The 14,689-nt window shown below is 42.3% G+C and overlaps 1 protein-coding gene across 4 annotated transcripts in view; it reads left to right on the forward strand.

The window, feature by feature from the left end:
• Window positions 1–14,689, forward strand: part of SLC1A3 (solute carrier family 1 member 3) — a 71,892-nt gene that overhangs the window by 43,130 nt on the left and 14,073 nt on the right. For all 4 annotated transcript variants that reach the window (XM_060091642.1, XM_060091643.1, XM_060091645.1 and 1 more), the window contains one exon: window positions 13,384–13,588. In XM_060091642.1, coding sequence (XP_059947625.1) covers window positions 13,384–13,588 — 205 coding nt within the window. The remainder of the gene's footprint in view (window positions 1–13,383; window positions 13,589–14,689) is intronic.

The following is a 14,689-nucleotide window of genomic DNA, read 5'->3' on the forward strand; positions in this document are numbered from 1 at the left end:
TATTAATGGAGAGCCCAACAGGTACAGACATGACTGTAAAACAAAGCCAGCTCTGAAGCCAAGAAGCACAAAAAGAGTGCTCTGGGAATTCAGGAGCTGGACCGGCGGGAGGATTTCCACAGGAAATGAGGACAAGAGCAGAAGAAGCCTTAAAAGCAAAGATGCAGAGACAGGAAAACTCAAGTCGTGTCTAGGGAATACTGAGTAGTCTAGGTTGCCCAGAATACGGTAGAATCGGCCCTCGTAGGAAATGAAGCTGAGAAAAGAAGGTTTGGATCAGAGCATGAGGGCCCCGACTGGTAGGCAGTGGGAAGGATTACAGGTTGATGAACCTCTGAAAACAGTGATACATGAGGATCAGTTGGAGAAATGATGTGTATTTAGTCTGGAGAAAAGAAGACCGAGGTCTCTCTGATAAATGTGGACCGGACTTGCTCTGTGTTCCTCCAGAAGCAAAAATGTATCTCAGGGGCAACATAAAGAACCAGATTTCAGTTCTTTTTAAGCACCAGTTTTTAAAAATCAAAGCTGCCCAACAATGAAGGGTTAGCCTAGGAGGTGGTGAGTGCCATCATGGATGGGGTCAGAGGAAGTTTGATAACTGCCACTCTGAAAGGTATGGGGTGGAGGGAATACTGCAGCTTCACCAAGAGACCTGGGAGTTCCAGGAATTACCCAAAGGCCTTTGCAGTGTGCAGTTACCCATGGCTGAGGTTTCTTTTTTTCTCTTTGATTTAGGATATCTGTTAGTATATCAACTTCTGAATAAAGCTGGCATGTTAGGACTCTCCAGTTCAACAAGGTATCGGACTAATTCTAGCGCAGGCTGCCCACTGTTTTGACAGTAGCCACTCATCATCACTGCTTTACTTTTCAGCACATGCACCAAGACTTTTTTACTGTGATATAAGGCATCCTTTCAAATATGAATTTAACAGATTTTTGTCAGAATTCCCCATTAGACGAATCAAATGCAAATCAACAGTTGATACAAGTCCAGTGCAAAGAAGACTTTATTTTGCAAAGAATCTCCAGGGCAGTTCTGGGGGTAGAAAGATTTGAGTTGAAATGCCAACAATAGCCGCTTACTAGCTGTGTGATCTGAGCACGCGTGGTGTCACCTCCCCGTTTCCTAATCCGTAAATGGTTATTGACCACTGTTAAGTCCCAACCACGCAAGTCATTTGAGAGGATTAAATCAGATAAAGCACTTAGCATGTGCCTAGAAATATAAGGTCTAATTTTACTTACTGAGATCTCACATTTTACAGTAGTGTTCCAAGGAGTCTTTCAGACCTAAAATATTTTTTAAAAACAAACAACAAAAAATGACCATCATCATGGCTAAGATATGTGCCAGATGTTGTTCTAAGGCATCCCATGCTGAATTTATTTAATTCTCAGAACAATCCTATGAAGTAAATCTATTATTATCCCTCATTTACTGAGACACAGAGAGGTTGCATATCTTGACCAGTCACAAGCTAATAAGTAAGGGAGCCAGGATTCAAATCAAGCAAACACTTCAGTTTATTACAATCATTTCCTTCCAGTATATGCCAACAAATTTCACTATGTTCCTCCCAATTCCATTTCAAATCATTCTGCTGGATAATTTTATGCATTTCATTTGTTCAGGGCTGTTTCATAATAATATATTTTTAAGTCTTACTTCTTACTAAATACATGAGGGCCTTAATGATCATGTCTTTGGCCAGAGCATTGAGAAGGTCCTTAATGAAATGTGAGTGAACACATAAGTGAGAAATTTTTAATTATGAAAGCAATTAGTATAGCCACTTCCAAAAGGAGTAAGTTACCCTTAATATAACTTCACTTCCTTACTGCCACTTTCCATTATTTGTGATGGGGCAGTCATAGTCATTTGAATTAGTCATTTGAAATCACTGTTTTGTACCTGCTTTTCTTTACCTTATTTATAAATCTTTTATCCCATATTCCTTGTTAAAGACAATGTCCCCAGTTCATATTCTGTCTCTCTCTCCCTCCCCCTCTCTCTTTGCCATTCTGTGTTTCCAAATTTTACTCCAATGTGCCCATCCACTAGTTGTGTTTTTTTCCAAGCACTGGTGACTGTATCGTTACCCACCCTCTCCCTAAATTCCAAGTAAAAGAATAATATTACCACTCCAACGCATGCACCATCTGTCTCAAAATCAACCAAATGTCATTTCCACATCTTTTCTTTGACATCCTCCAGCTCCTTGAAGTCTACTCAGGATAAGCGAAATTCGATGTAAGGGGCTGCCTGTAGTTTTCTTTGGAGAATTTTTTGGAATTCCTAAATACCCCATGGGAAAAAATATCAAAATATGAAACTGATGCTGCAAAACTAACTCCTTTGTGTAGAAGGAAAAAAGCTGTAAAGTGTTGCAGCACTTCTAGTGGAATATATCAGGAATAATTCAATTCCGTTGTCGCCCTTGGCCCTGGGGGCAAAAATGCAGCTTTTCCTGTTCCAAGGAGGGAATGTTCTCTGACTTATGTAAGGCAGAGATGAGGGAAGCCAACCAATTCTAGAGTTTACAGTCTTTTTCATTCTGTGAAGTGACACTGCTTTATTGTTAGGGTCAGGTAGTTAGGGGCATTATCTCCCACTCCCTGGGTGCAACTATTCCTTTATAGATTAGATAAGAACAATTGATGAACTTTTAAATGCTGAGAAAACTAATTAGAACTGAAAGGAGGTGTGTTGGCCATAGCCCAAGAAATATGCTGACTGAGATAAAAGCACCTTCTGAACTGTTTCCCCATCCCATACTTCTCTGCTTTAAGTCTCCCTTTCTTCTCTTTTCTCTCTCCCCTTTTTTATCTGTCATTCCTCAACTCTCTTATCTCCACTAGCTTCCTCTTCTCAACCCCAACTCTATGCCCAAAGACTTAATTTTGTACACTCTCTTAACTGGTCAAAACATGGACTTGAATTATTTTTTTTCACTCACACACACTGTATATTATTTTTACAAGAGATAAATATACTGACACCAAGCATTGTAAATGGATGACCACAACAAAAGCAACAATGATTGCAATTACCAAACACGAAACACTCATACTATGTGGACTTGAAATTTTAAAAATTTATTCTTTTATGTAGTATATAAGATTCTATATTCTGGATTTAATTCAGAAAATAGCTGAGGTGAACATGTTTTACTCTCAACTATTTCTTTCTTTTTTTTTTTTATTTAAGAAATATACCTTTTAAAAATATCTTAATTTCAGTTTCAGGCAACAGAACTTAACCTCAGTTCATTTCAGAGTTTTCAGGTTGGGTTATGGTTCCAGAATCTTTTGATGGCAAGGATTTGGAGGGGTGGGGTGGACCTTGGGTCACACAGTTTGTATGACACTTTTGCCCCCAGGAATCTCTGCTGCTTCCCAGCCTCCTCAAGGCCTGGAGTCACGCTCCTGCTTCAACTGTTCTGGGAATCTGGGCCAGATGGATTTGGGTTTTAATGCCCATATGTCGCTTTTAGTTTCTATGAGGCTTTCAATTCTTTTTTTTCCTGCGAGGGACAGGCCTTCCATGGGAAGAAAGAGCACCCCTTGAGTCTGACATGTTCTGCAGTCAACTCGTGATGCCCTTTGATTAACTTGGGACAAGTCTGGCCCAGTGGTAGAACTCAGTCCCATTCAGCATCCTGCCAGCTAGAAATGTGCTTTTTTTTTTAAACATCTTTATTGGAGTATAATTGCATTACAATGGTGTGTTAGTTTTTGCTGTATAACAAAGTAAATCAGCCATATGCATACATATATCCCCATATCCCCTCCCTCTTGCGTCTCCCTCCCACCCTCCCTATCCCACCCCTCTAGGGTTGATCTCCCTGTGCTATGCGGCTGCTTCTCACTAGCTATTTTAGAAAATGTGCTGTTTTGATCACCACCTTCTTGAGAAAGTTGCACGAGGCCCAGAACATAAAGGTCTTTTCCGTGGCGAGTTAAACAACCCCAAGTAAAGAGGGCTGTTACGGAAATTGTGAACAACTCATCCGGTGGTTGGTTGTAAATCGTGATTCTTTTGCAAAGGCAGAGGGGGCTGGAGCTCTGGCCCTCAAAGAACTTCCTCTCATTAAACCAGAGCAATTTGCTGTTCTCTGCGTGCTCTTTCTGTTGTGAGTGAAATCACCTACTTTCCCCATTCACATCAGTGCTGCTGGCGGGGGCTGGTTGAAGGTCCACTGCCTGTGGGTGTGACTTTCCACATCACAGTGGTCTCTTTTCAAAGCCAGGCTTCACAGGTATAACAAAGAGTCGTCTAATCGGCCTTTGCCCTAACCACCCAACCCACACTTTTTCTTTTAGCTGCTATTTTCTGTGGTCCTGGGCTTCTAAGTCTTGGCGAGAAGACAGTCATTCCTTTGTGCTCAGCTGCTACACAATGAGGTAACCAAAGAAAGGGTCTCGGTCTGAGGCTGTCAGCTGTTACTAATCACTACTCCCCAGCTCATCGTGGGTCCCACTCGCCTCTCCCTCTTGCTCTGCTTAGCGCACATAAAGAAGATGAACAACTCCCTGGTTCCTCTTCAAAAAAAGCATATTGTGTGGCACATTCCAATACCGTGAGCGAAGGATGGGCTAGTGTGTGGGGTGAACGGTCACCTCTCTGTGGGGCTCGCGCCAGCAGCGATGGGCTGGGAGACGTGAAACTCAGAGCTGGCCCTTCTGAGAGTTTCCTGAGACCTTGCTGAGGGTGGCGGGGGGTGGGGTCTGTGTGGTAGGTTCCCGCGTTACTGGAACCATTCATGGCAGGGCTGTGTCAGGCTGTGATGAGGCTATTGGATGGTTAAGGCCAGTGTAAAGAAGAGCAAAGCTTGACCACTCAGAGGGCTTCACCAGCTGGTACCCTGGAGAAGCAGTCCCCCTCCCTGCCCACCCCCCGCCAAAGGTTAAGGGGAAGGACCCAGAAGCTCTTGGACATGAGAGGTAGCAGCCGTTGAAGCTGGGCCTCTGCTTCCCCTCACTGCTTCTTCCTGTGAAAGTTCATTTTCAAGGATGTCTATGGCCAGGGAAAAGGGATCGTTTGCTCAGTCCTACCAGACTGAGAATAAAAGGTGATTTGTGATAGGACTTCTTCTGCCAATGATACTAGTGACTGCTCTGCTCGTTTTTCTATTTAACTCTTTTGAAAGAGAAAGTTTCCCTTTTACCTTTCCACACTGCGTTCTACTAATGCACACTAGAGCTCAAAAAAAGACTCGTTGACAGGTTGTAGGGTCAAGTTAAAAAATCAGCTTGCCTGACAAATGCCATCACAAGTGGTAAATTTGTAAGGAAGCTTCCTTGTCATTCTCATGCAATATAACTTCATAAAACTAAGTGGTGTTATAGGTGAATGAAATGTCAAGTTCTGTGAGACTGAACAGCCATAACGGGAAGGAAGATTTGGCCAGGGTGAAAACCCATGTGAGAATACTTGTGATTTAATTGACTGTGAATTCCACAAAATCATTCTCAGCTTTTTGTGGAGATGGTTTAACTCTCTTCACTAAGAATCACTGATTAAAGTAAAAGAATCACGGATTAAAGTAAAAGAATTTTCTTTGCTCAATATTCCATGAAACAAACCTTTTCTAAAACTTTTTCCCTTGTTACAATATCTGTAGAATTTTTGTTCCAATGAGTTGACCAGATTCCAGAAATCAGCACCGTCCTCTCCTTGGTCTCTGCTAGCGAGATGGGATGAGGTCTTGGGTATGGTGGGTGGGCAGCCCGAAGGCATCAGAAGCAAGGTGAGAGGCAGGGAAGCCCATAGCTCGTGGCTCCTTGTTAAAGCCTCTACTATTAACTGAAAGGGGGTAGATACCAGTGTTTGCAAACCTTTTATTTCTTTTTTTTTTTTTTACCAGAACCTACAAAGAGGATACAAATGTATTTTACACTGTGACCTGGCTACACTCGGACATACACACACAGAGCTGAAAAAAGTTTCACAAAACAATACCTTTACCCCATGTATGCACTCTCTTGTTTTCTATCCTCTTTCATTAAGGGATAAAAATACTAGCCATGACCCACTTAAGCATGTATTAGACCCCACCCCCTCTTCCATTCCCTTCTCTGCATGGAGGTGTGCCAGCCTCCTGCCCCTCCTGCCCTGCTTTGATGACCTCCCAGCTCTGGAGATAAAGCTCCAGGTGATACCGGGTCACTCCCCACAAGGTCTGTCTCTCCTTCTTCAAGATAGAAGGAACCTCACTATTTTGGATTAATTGGCGGGAAGAGCAATCAAAATTGGTGAGTCCAGGCTTCCCTGGTGGCGCCGTGGTTGAGAGTCTGCCTGCCGATGCGGGGGACACGGGTTCGTGTCCCGGTCCGGGAGGATCCCACATGCCACGGAGCGGCTGGGCCTGTGAGCCATGGCTGCTGAGCCTGTGCGTCCGGAGCCTGTGCTCCGCAACGGGAGAGGCCACAGCAGTGAGAGGCCCGCATACCGACAAAAATAATAATAATAATAATAATAATAATAATTGGTGAGTCCGCATTTCAGAGTGCTTTAAACAAGAGCAACTTTAGTGCTCGTCATTTGAACAGGAGCCTAATCTAAATGCTTTTTTAAAAAGTGTGTGGCCTCCTTCGGGCATAACAGCCGCAGTGGTGGTAAGAATGACTATTCAACAAACATTTATTGAGCACCTTCCTGTGCAGACACTGTTTTGGGCAAGGAGGCTACATCAATGAATAAGACATATGGTTCTGCTCTCTTAGCACTAAAATTCTAGTAGAGGGAGTCATATAATAATCATAACTAACATTTATCAAGGGCATATTTTGTACAGATTCTTTATGTAAGTTTTCCCTACACTTGCAATGTAGGTATTATTATCTTCTTGTCTAGGTGAAATGGAGGCTCAGAGAGGTCAAATAACACTTAGAGAGTAGCTTATTATTTATCTGATTAATTAATAATAATAACAGCTAACATTTCTTGAATGCTTACTATGTGCCAAGCACTATGCTAAGTGCTTTCTGTACAGAAGTCCCTTTAATGCCATGAAAACCCTGTGAGAGAGCTTTCCTTATTCCCATTCTATAGATGAGGAAACTGAGGCTTACAGAGGTCACATGGTACCAGAGCTAGAAGTGGAATCCAGGTATTCTAACTTCAGGCCCAGAACTCCTAATCACTCTGCCACCATTTTTTAAGAAGAATGTGCTTCTATGGGGCTTCCCTGGTGGCTCAGTGGTTGAGAATCTGCCTGCTAATTCAGGGGACACGGGTTCGAGCCCTGGTCTGGGAGGATCCCACATGCCGCGGAGCAACTAGGCCCGTGAGCCACAACTACTGAGCCTGCGCGTCTGGAGCCTGTGCTCCGCAACAAGAGAGGCCGCGATAGTGAGAGGCCCGCGCACCGCGATGAAGAGTGGCCCCTGCTTGCCACAACTGGAGAAAGCCCTTGCACAGAAACTACGACACAACACAGCCAAAAATAAATAAATAAATTAATTAATTAAGGAGCCAGATCTAAAAAAAAAGAAGAATGTACTTCTAAAAATGCCTGAGGTTGGCCTCAAGTAGTTTGAAATATTGTCTCTTCGATGAAATTCTGAGGCTATAACCAGCGTATTCATTGTGATGCAAAATTATGATAGTTTTTTTTTAAGAATTCTTCTTTGTGTGTGTGTTTTTTTTAATTTATGTATTTAATTTATTTTATTTTTGGGGTGCATTGGGTTTTCGTTGCTGCGCCCGGGCTTTCTCTAGTTGTGGTGAGCGGGAGCTATTCTTCGTTGCGGTGCTCAGGCTTCTCATTGCGGTGGCTTCTCGTTGCGGAGCATGGGCTCTAGGCACACGGGCTTCAATAGTTGCAGCACATGGGCTCTAGAGCACAGGCTCAGTAGTTGTGGTGCACGGGATTAGTTGCTCCGCGGCATATGGGATCTTCCTGGACCAGGGCTCAAACTCGTGTCCGCTGCATTGGCAGGCAGATTCTTAACCACTGCACCACCAGGGAAGCCCCTTATGACACAGTTTCTAACCTAACTTTTAAAGATTTGCCTTCTGTTCCAGAACCCTTAGAATCATAGAACTTTTTTTTTTCCAATCTAGTCTATAAAGAAGCCAGAAGACAATATTTCAGTGAAAAAAAAACCTTCACATAGTTTTAGACAGAGATTTAAAGTGATTTGTTTCACACTCACTCCCTCCCCCTCACCGCCTTTCCTCGGAGCTTTGTGGCTCTCCTGTTCACTGTCCATTGCTGAAGGTTCCAGTGTGCCCTTGCTCCAGCAATGGGCAGCTGCTTTAGGACACAAGAGCTCATTTTTCAGTCTGTAAATATGAAGTATAGGACTTCCCTGGTGGCGCAGTGGTTGGGAGTCCGCCTGCCGATGCGAGGGACGCGGGTTCGTGCCCCAGTCCGGGAGGATCCCGCGTGCCGCGGAGTGGCTGGGCCCATCGGCCATGCCCGCTGGGCCTGCGCGTCCGGAGCCTGTGCTCCGCAGCGGGAGGGGCCACAGCAGTGAGAGGCCCGCGTGCTACAAAAAAAAAAAAGAAAGAAATATGAAGTATATTGTATTTCTAGAGCTTAACTTGCTTATTAAAAAATCATTACCTTTTATTCAAATGAATACGGTACATACTAGAGCTCATCCTTGATTTCCTTGTAAGTTTGCCCATCTTGAAATTCTAGGAGGGTTGAGAACAGGCGGCTTTCATTAGATGAGTGTTTGAGAAGCCCATGGTGGAGAAGGAGTATACGTAAAATAAAATAACTGAAACAGAACAATATTCTTGAATCAGCAGTTGCCATCCCCCCTTTTCCGTCCTTTCTGGGCTGATCCAGTGGCCCTGGGAGAACAATGAAACACCACGAGGACGAGTAGAAAGACAATTCATAACAGACCGCTGCTTTAGATTTCACATTTCAAACCAGAAATAGGAGTTGTTGGGGGAATAGACTGAGACACATTAATGTATAAGACAGATTTTTAGCTGGTGGGAGAATAAAATCCATGCAAATAATAGAGCCTTGAGAACTTGACATTATTTATGTTACCCTTTAATACTTGACTGAATACATATTTCATTTATCTGAGAAGTCATACCAATATTATACCAGAAGAAATCTAATTTACAATAGACTTAGAGAGTTCCATACACATCTTTAGGAAACATTCCCTCCCCACCCCACCCCAAAAATGTGAATTTGGTGCATATCTGTTGTGCTGAACTGATTACCTAAAGACTGTCTTCATAAATAAAGAGGTAAATGCATATTGACCCATTTGTATCAAGAAACTCTCTTCTCTTCCTTTCCTCTCTCTTCAGAGTGGCTGCTGCCTAAAATACCCAGGTATTTTGAAGAAAAGTCTAAGTCTTTTACATTCTAGGAAATGTCTTGTTCAATCTTTCTTAGATGCCATACTCATTGGTAAACATATAATAGGTTTGCAGGAATGAATGATTGATTAGTTTCTTGATGACCAGTTATTGACAGGTTGATTTTTAGAAAAGAAAGTAAGACCCATGTGCCCACAGTCAGCAAATATCCATGACCCTCCACCCTCCATTAGAACATGCTCTGGGCTGTTTTTCTGGGAATAGAGAGGAATTTGAACTGATTGATCAGCTCTCTGGCTAGTCCTTCTGGTGACCAGTGTTACTCACTTCCCCTCAAGGTGGGGAATGTCAGAGTTTTTCCACAGTTACCTCCCTTCGTGAAATTTTCTTCCAGTCAGGTGGCTCATTTCAATATTGAACTCAAAAGCAAGAAAGTTAGCACGGATAACAAGCAAATGAAATGTGGGTGACTCCTAGCTTGTCCATTAGAATTGAGGTATAGTGGAAAGGGTACTCCCTTGAGATAATGGGTAAAAATCCTGCCACTGCTGTTTGCTAGCTGTGCAACGCTGGGCAAGTTACTTAACATCTCTGGCCTCATCTCTTTACCTTTAAAATGGTGTCAACAATATCTACAACATACAGTTGTCATGAAATTAGATGCATATGCGCCATTGATCAGAGGGTGAATTTGGTGAGTTAGTGAACCAGCACAAAAGTTAACTGAATATTTACAAAACATATAAACTTACAAACATGTCATTGTAATTGGAAGAACTCTCAGAATTTGTAGCAATCGACAATATAGTATTTCTCTGAGTTTCAAGAGGATCTCAATTCTGATGACTGATTGTTTTCATAATAAAGATGTCAGGACATCTTTAATGGGGCTGGTTTAGCCAAGCCCAGATCAAATGAAGCAAAAGGGACCAGTCAAGATCATTATCTTTACTACTTGCTCTGGAATGTGTTTCTCAAATACGTATTTAGATGAACACATAGTTGTCATAACATACTCCCGCAAGTACCTAGGGACCTCTTTCCCCCTCACCACAGTGCCCTTTTCTTCCATATATTTTAAAGTGACAAGGCTCAATGCAAACTTTTCTCTTCCTAAACATTTAGGGCACTTCCTACCAGAGTTCCCTTTTCTACAAAGTGATTTAGTACTTTGCCCTTGTGCCCAGACACGTGTCATCTCTAGTGTAGAGCTTTATCTGGAATTTCAGGAGGCTGGGGAAAGAAGATGGTCACAGAGTCTGGGTAAGAGACAGGAAGAATGACAGCTTGCTTATGTGGGGTTTCGCCTTCCAGAGCTCTTCCTCCATTTTCTTGACTCCACCAGCATCAAGGCTATTCTCTTTCAGGCCCAGTGTTATGACAGATTGTCCACATCCATCCTGCCGTTGCCCTGATGACAGTGTGTGGCTTTGCTTCTAGTGGCCCCTTTAGTTTTACAAGCCTGCCTCAGAGAAAAGGGGAGTGGTTAGAATTGGAAGGAGGAGAGGGGATGCTGGGGTACCCTGAGCAGAAGTGGGCAGGCAGCCCCGCTGTGGGACACCAGACCCCTTTTAGGGGAAGGACCTACATGGAGAATCCGTTAATGAAGATACTCCCACACATTCCTTCTTCCGCTGAAACAATCTGGAGCTGCTGCTTTATTCTCTTTCAGAGGAACAAGGTCAATATGCAGAGGTTGGTGAGGCCTCTCATTTGACTGTTGATTCTCCTTCTGGGCTCATTGCTAAAAAATGCCTCAATGTTTGTCTTCATCTATTTCAGAATTAGAGCATATGGAGAAAATACTTTCTTATTGGTTTTCATTTTCTTAAAAAAAAAAAAAACACCTATAAACTTTGTTTCCTAGAGCCGATGGCCCTGTAGCTGTGGATTCTGGTATAATTTTCCCCATCCCTCCCCCATGGTGGGAGGGAGGGAGATTTAAGCCTCCTCCTTTGTCTGCCACGTTGGTTTCCAGTGCTCTGCCTTGACCACTTAGCACTCTCTCTGAATAGCTGTAGGTCGGGAATAGTGGGCAGGAGCAGCAGAGAAGAGTTGGCGAGAGAACGGAACAGCACCACAGAATAGAAGGCGAGAGGGAAAGAAAGCATCTCGGAGGAAGAAAATACTGCCGCCTGGTACCCCTAGCAGAGATATCCGGCCTTTTGTGCCCACACCACTCGCCCACCGAAGAATTGCAGGCTTCAGTGGTGACAAGCTCAGGCAATGGTGGGAAAGAGAGTGGGCCCCTTCTGGGAGAAATGATTTCAAGCACAGGAAAGCCAAGATGTTTTGAGATATGATGGAGACCTGAGAATGAACCTGGGGGGATGGGACCACTTGGACTGAGAACAGATTAGCCCATTTTTAATGATGGTGAAGTGTTGAAGTGGCGCCTCCCCCATAAGTGGGTATTAATCCTGGGTTTCAAGAAACCCAGGGCAAGGATAAAAGAAGCTAAGTTCATGCATTAAAGTCAAAATTGTCCTCCTTGTTTGTGGGAACTGTAGTTGGTTTTCTCAGGGGGATAAAGTACGTTAAATTCAGTTACACAAGATCTGGGTTCAAGTTCCCCCTTCACTTTACTTGGTGTTAACTAAGACCTTAGAAAGTTACTTATTTGTTTTTTAATCTGCCTTATAAATTGTTAAAAATAAGAACGTAGTAGGTACTAAGTGCTTATTATGAAAATTATGAATGATATGATTCAAATACACATGAAATTATAAGTTGAAGGTCATGGCTTCAGTTCCCATAGAGCTCATTACCATTGTATCAAGATTTTGGGGCAAACCCAGTGAGGTATCTGGCAATCATGGACACTATTTTTTTCAATACTTTACCTTACTCTAAATATCAATACATTGGTATGAACAGGGTCACTACCTACATGTTGAACCACTATTAGAATCTGATACTGATCATTGAAATACAATATAAACTTTTAATACGTTTATAGAATCATGATTTTAAATAGTAAAGAAAATAGTTTGATTAACTATAATTGGATGATGCTATAATTGGATTTTAGTGTTTTAGCGGGTTTGGGGAGGAGAAAGAAGGAAGAGAAGTGAGGAAATGGTTAATGAAACAGAAGAGCCCATATTATTATTAAGATGACTTAATCTCTTGAGAGTTTTGGGTCATTTCCAATTTTTTTCCATCCCAAGAGGTATGGGATGTGTTCCATTGGCTAGAGCAGTTAGGGAAACCTTCAAAGTCATACCTCCTCTCTCACAGGGGATAATGCCTTGCCTGAGGTAGATTTTGAAGATGTCCTAAAAATGAGGGAAAGAATGTTTCACATGAGATAAGATACTCCAGGCCTATGGGACAAGGTGGAGGAAGGCAGAGTGCACAAATGAGAAGAACCCCAACAAAATGATTTTTTAAAAAAAATTGTGATGAGATGAGATAAAATGAAACAACAGAGAAGCTATTCGACAACTTTGGCCTACTTTAAATGTAAATTGAAGATAAATCAGTAGGTGATTAGAATAATAGCTGAAATTTTACATAAATATATCCAAAAAAAAGACTCCCAAGTACACACATAAAATAATAATTCTTATAAAACAACTTAATGGCAGTTAATCTGTGTGAGTCTGCACAGTGCTCAAAACTTGAGATATGCTTAGATTATTCTGCCGGAAATCTTTTAAGGTATCTCTTCACACACACACACACATACACACACACACACACACACACACACACACACACACTACTCACTAATTAACACTCATAGCTTCCCCAACTAGTAGCAACCTAGGAAAGAATTTGATTGCCCCTTCAAACCATCAGAGAGCCACATGATATCAATTCTTGGGGCAGAAAATAGGTGATCACGTGTTTGCTGACACAGCTGATGCCTAGCCATTCCATGGCTTTTTCCCTTCACCTTTTGTTGATGGCCTGATTAAATTTGGTGCCAAGTTCTCATAACATGTATAAAATCCCATTGCTGGGTGGGAGAGGGTAGGGGAGTGGTGAAGGAAATGCTCTTCCCGTGACCTTCCACTGGAAAATTCCCTGAACTGATTTGCTGAAAATCTCCTTCTGTTTGCCTTCCCCAGGAATGGCGGCCCTAGATAGGAAGGCGTCAGGGAAGATGGGGATGCGAGCTGTAGTCTATTACATGACTACGACCATCATTGCCGTGGTGATTGGCATAATCATTGTCATCATCATCCATCCTGGGAAGGGCACAAAGGAAAACATGCACAGAGAAGGCAAAATTGTACAAGTGACAGCTGCAGACGCCTTCCTGGACTTGATCAGGTACGTCCTTGCAAGCCCATCCTTTTGGGTATATTTTGACCACCCAACCCCTCTTCTTGGGGGAGCTGATCAAACCCTAGAAGAGGTATCTGACTGAACCAGTCCCACTGGGCTTGAAATGAAGGTCACATCTTTACCTCTTTCTAACAGAAATTGAAGTAAGTGTCCGTTTTCTGATCTCATGTGAAAGAGGTGAGAACAGCAAGGAGAAGATAAGGATTTAAGAGCCCTGCTTTTAGGATTCAGAATCGGAGCACTCAGTCATCCTCTCAACTGTGCAGCTCGCCTTGCAATATTAATAGTTCTTTTGTGTGTGTGATTTTTTTACTGAAGTATATTGCTGTACAATTACATATGTTACAGGTGTACAATAGAGTGATTCACAAATTTTACAGGTTATCCTCCATTTATAGTTATTATAAAATATTCGCTTTATTCCCTGCATTGTACAATATATCCTTGTGGCTTATTTTATTCCTAATAGTTTGTACCTCTGACTCCCCTACCCCTGTGTTGCCCCCTCCTTCCCTCTCCCCACTGGTAACCACTAGTTTGTTCTCTATATCTGTGAGTCTGCTTCTTTTTTTGTTATAATCACTAATTAGTTGTATTTTTTAGATTCCACATATAAGTGATAATCATATAGTATTTTTCTCTCTCTGTCTGATTTATCTCACTTAGCATAATGTCTTTCAATAATTCTTGACCTACTTTTCTCAAGTCTTGCTCTTTAAGACTACTTTTTTTTTTTTTTCAAGTATAGCCTGTTCATTGGACTCTTTTAATTTGGAACTTGTGATCTGTATCATCATCCATTGTACACGACAATTTATTTCCAAAAGTGACTTTAGAGATCATCTGATCATACCTGTCCCAAGGTTTTCCTTTTGTACTATTTATGAAGAAAGGATTTGGCAGATCAATAATAAAAGACTAAAGGATGGCTTCTTTACCATTGTTTTATACACAAACCGTACACTGATTACAAATTAGCTTATCTAATACTTGAAACAGACTTGAGGATAGAATATGTTGGACACAGAACTGAGAAGTAAGCCCAAGTTTGAGCCTGGCACCTCCCTGCCTGCTCTCTCTCCACAG

Source organism: Mesoplodon densirostris, chromosome 3 (assembly GCF_025265405.1).
Source record: "Mesoplodon densirostris isolate mMesDen1 chromosome 3, mMesDen1 primary haplotype, whole genome shotgun sequence".
Taxonomy (NCBI): domain Eukaryota; kingdom Metazoa; phylum Chordata; class Mammalia; order Artiodactyla; family Ziphiidae; genus Mesoplodon; species Mesoplodon densirostris.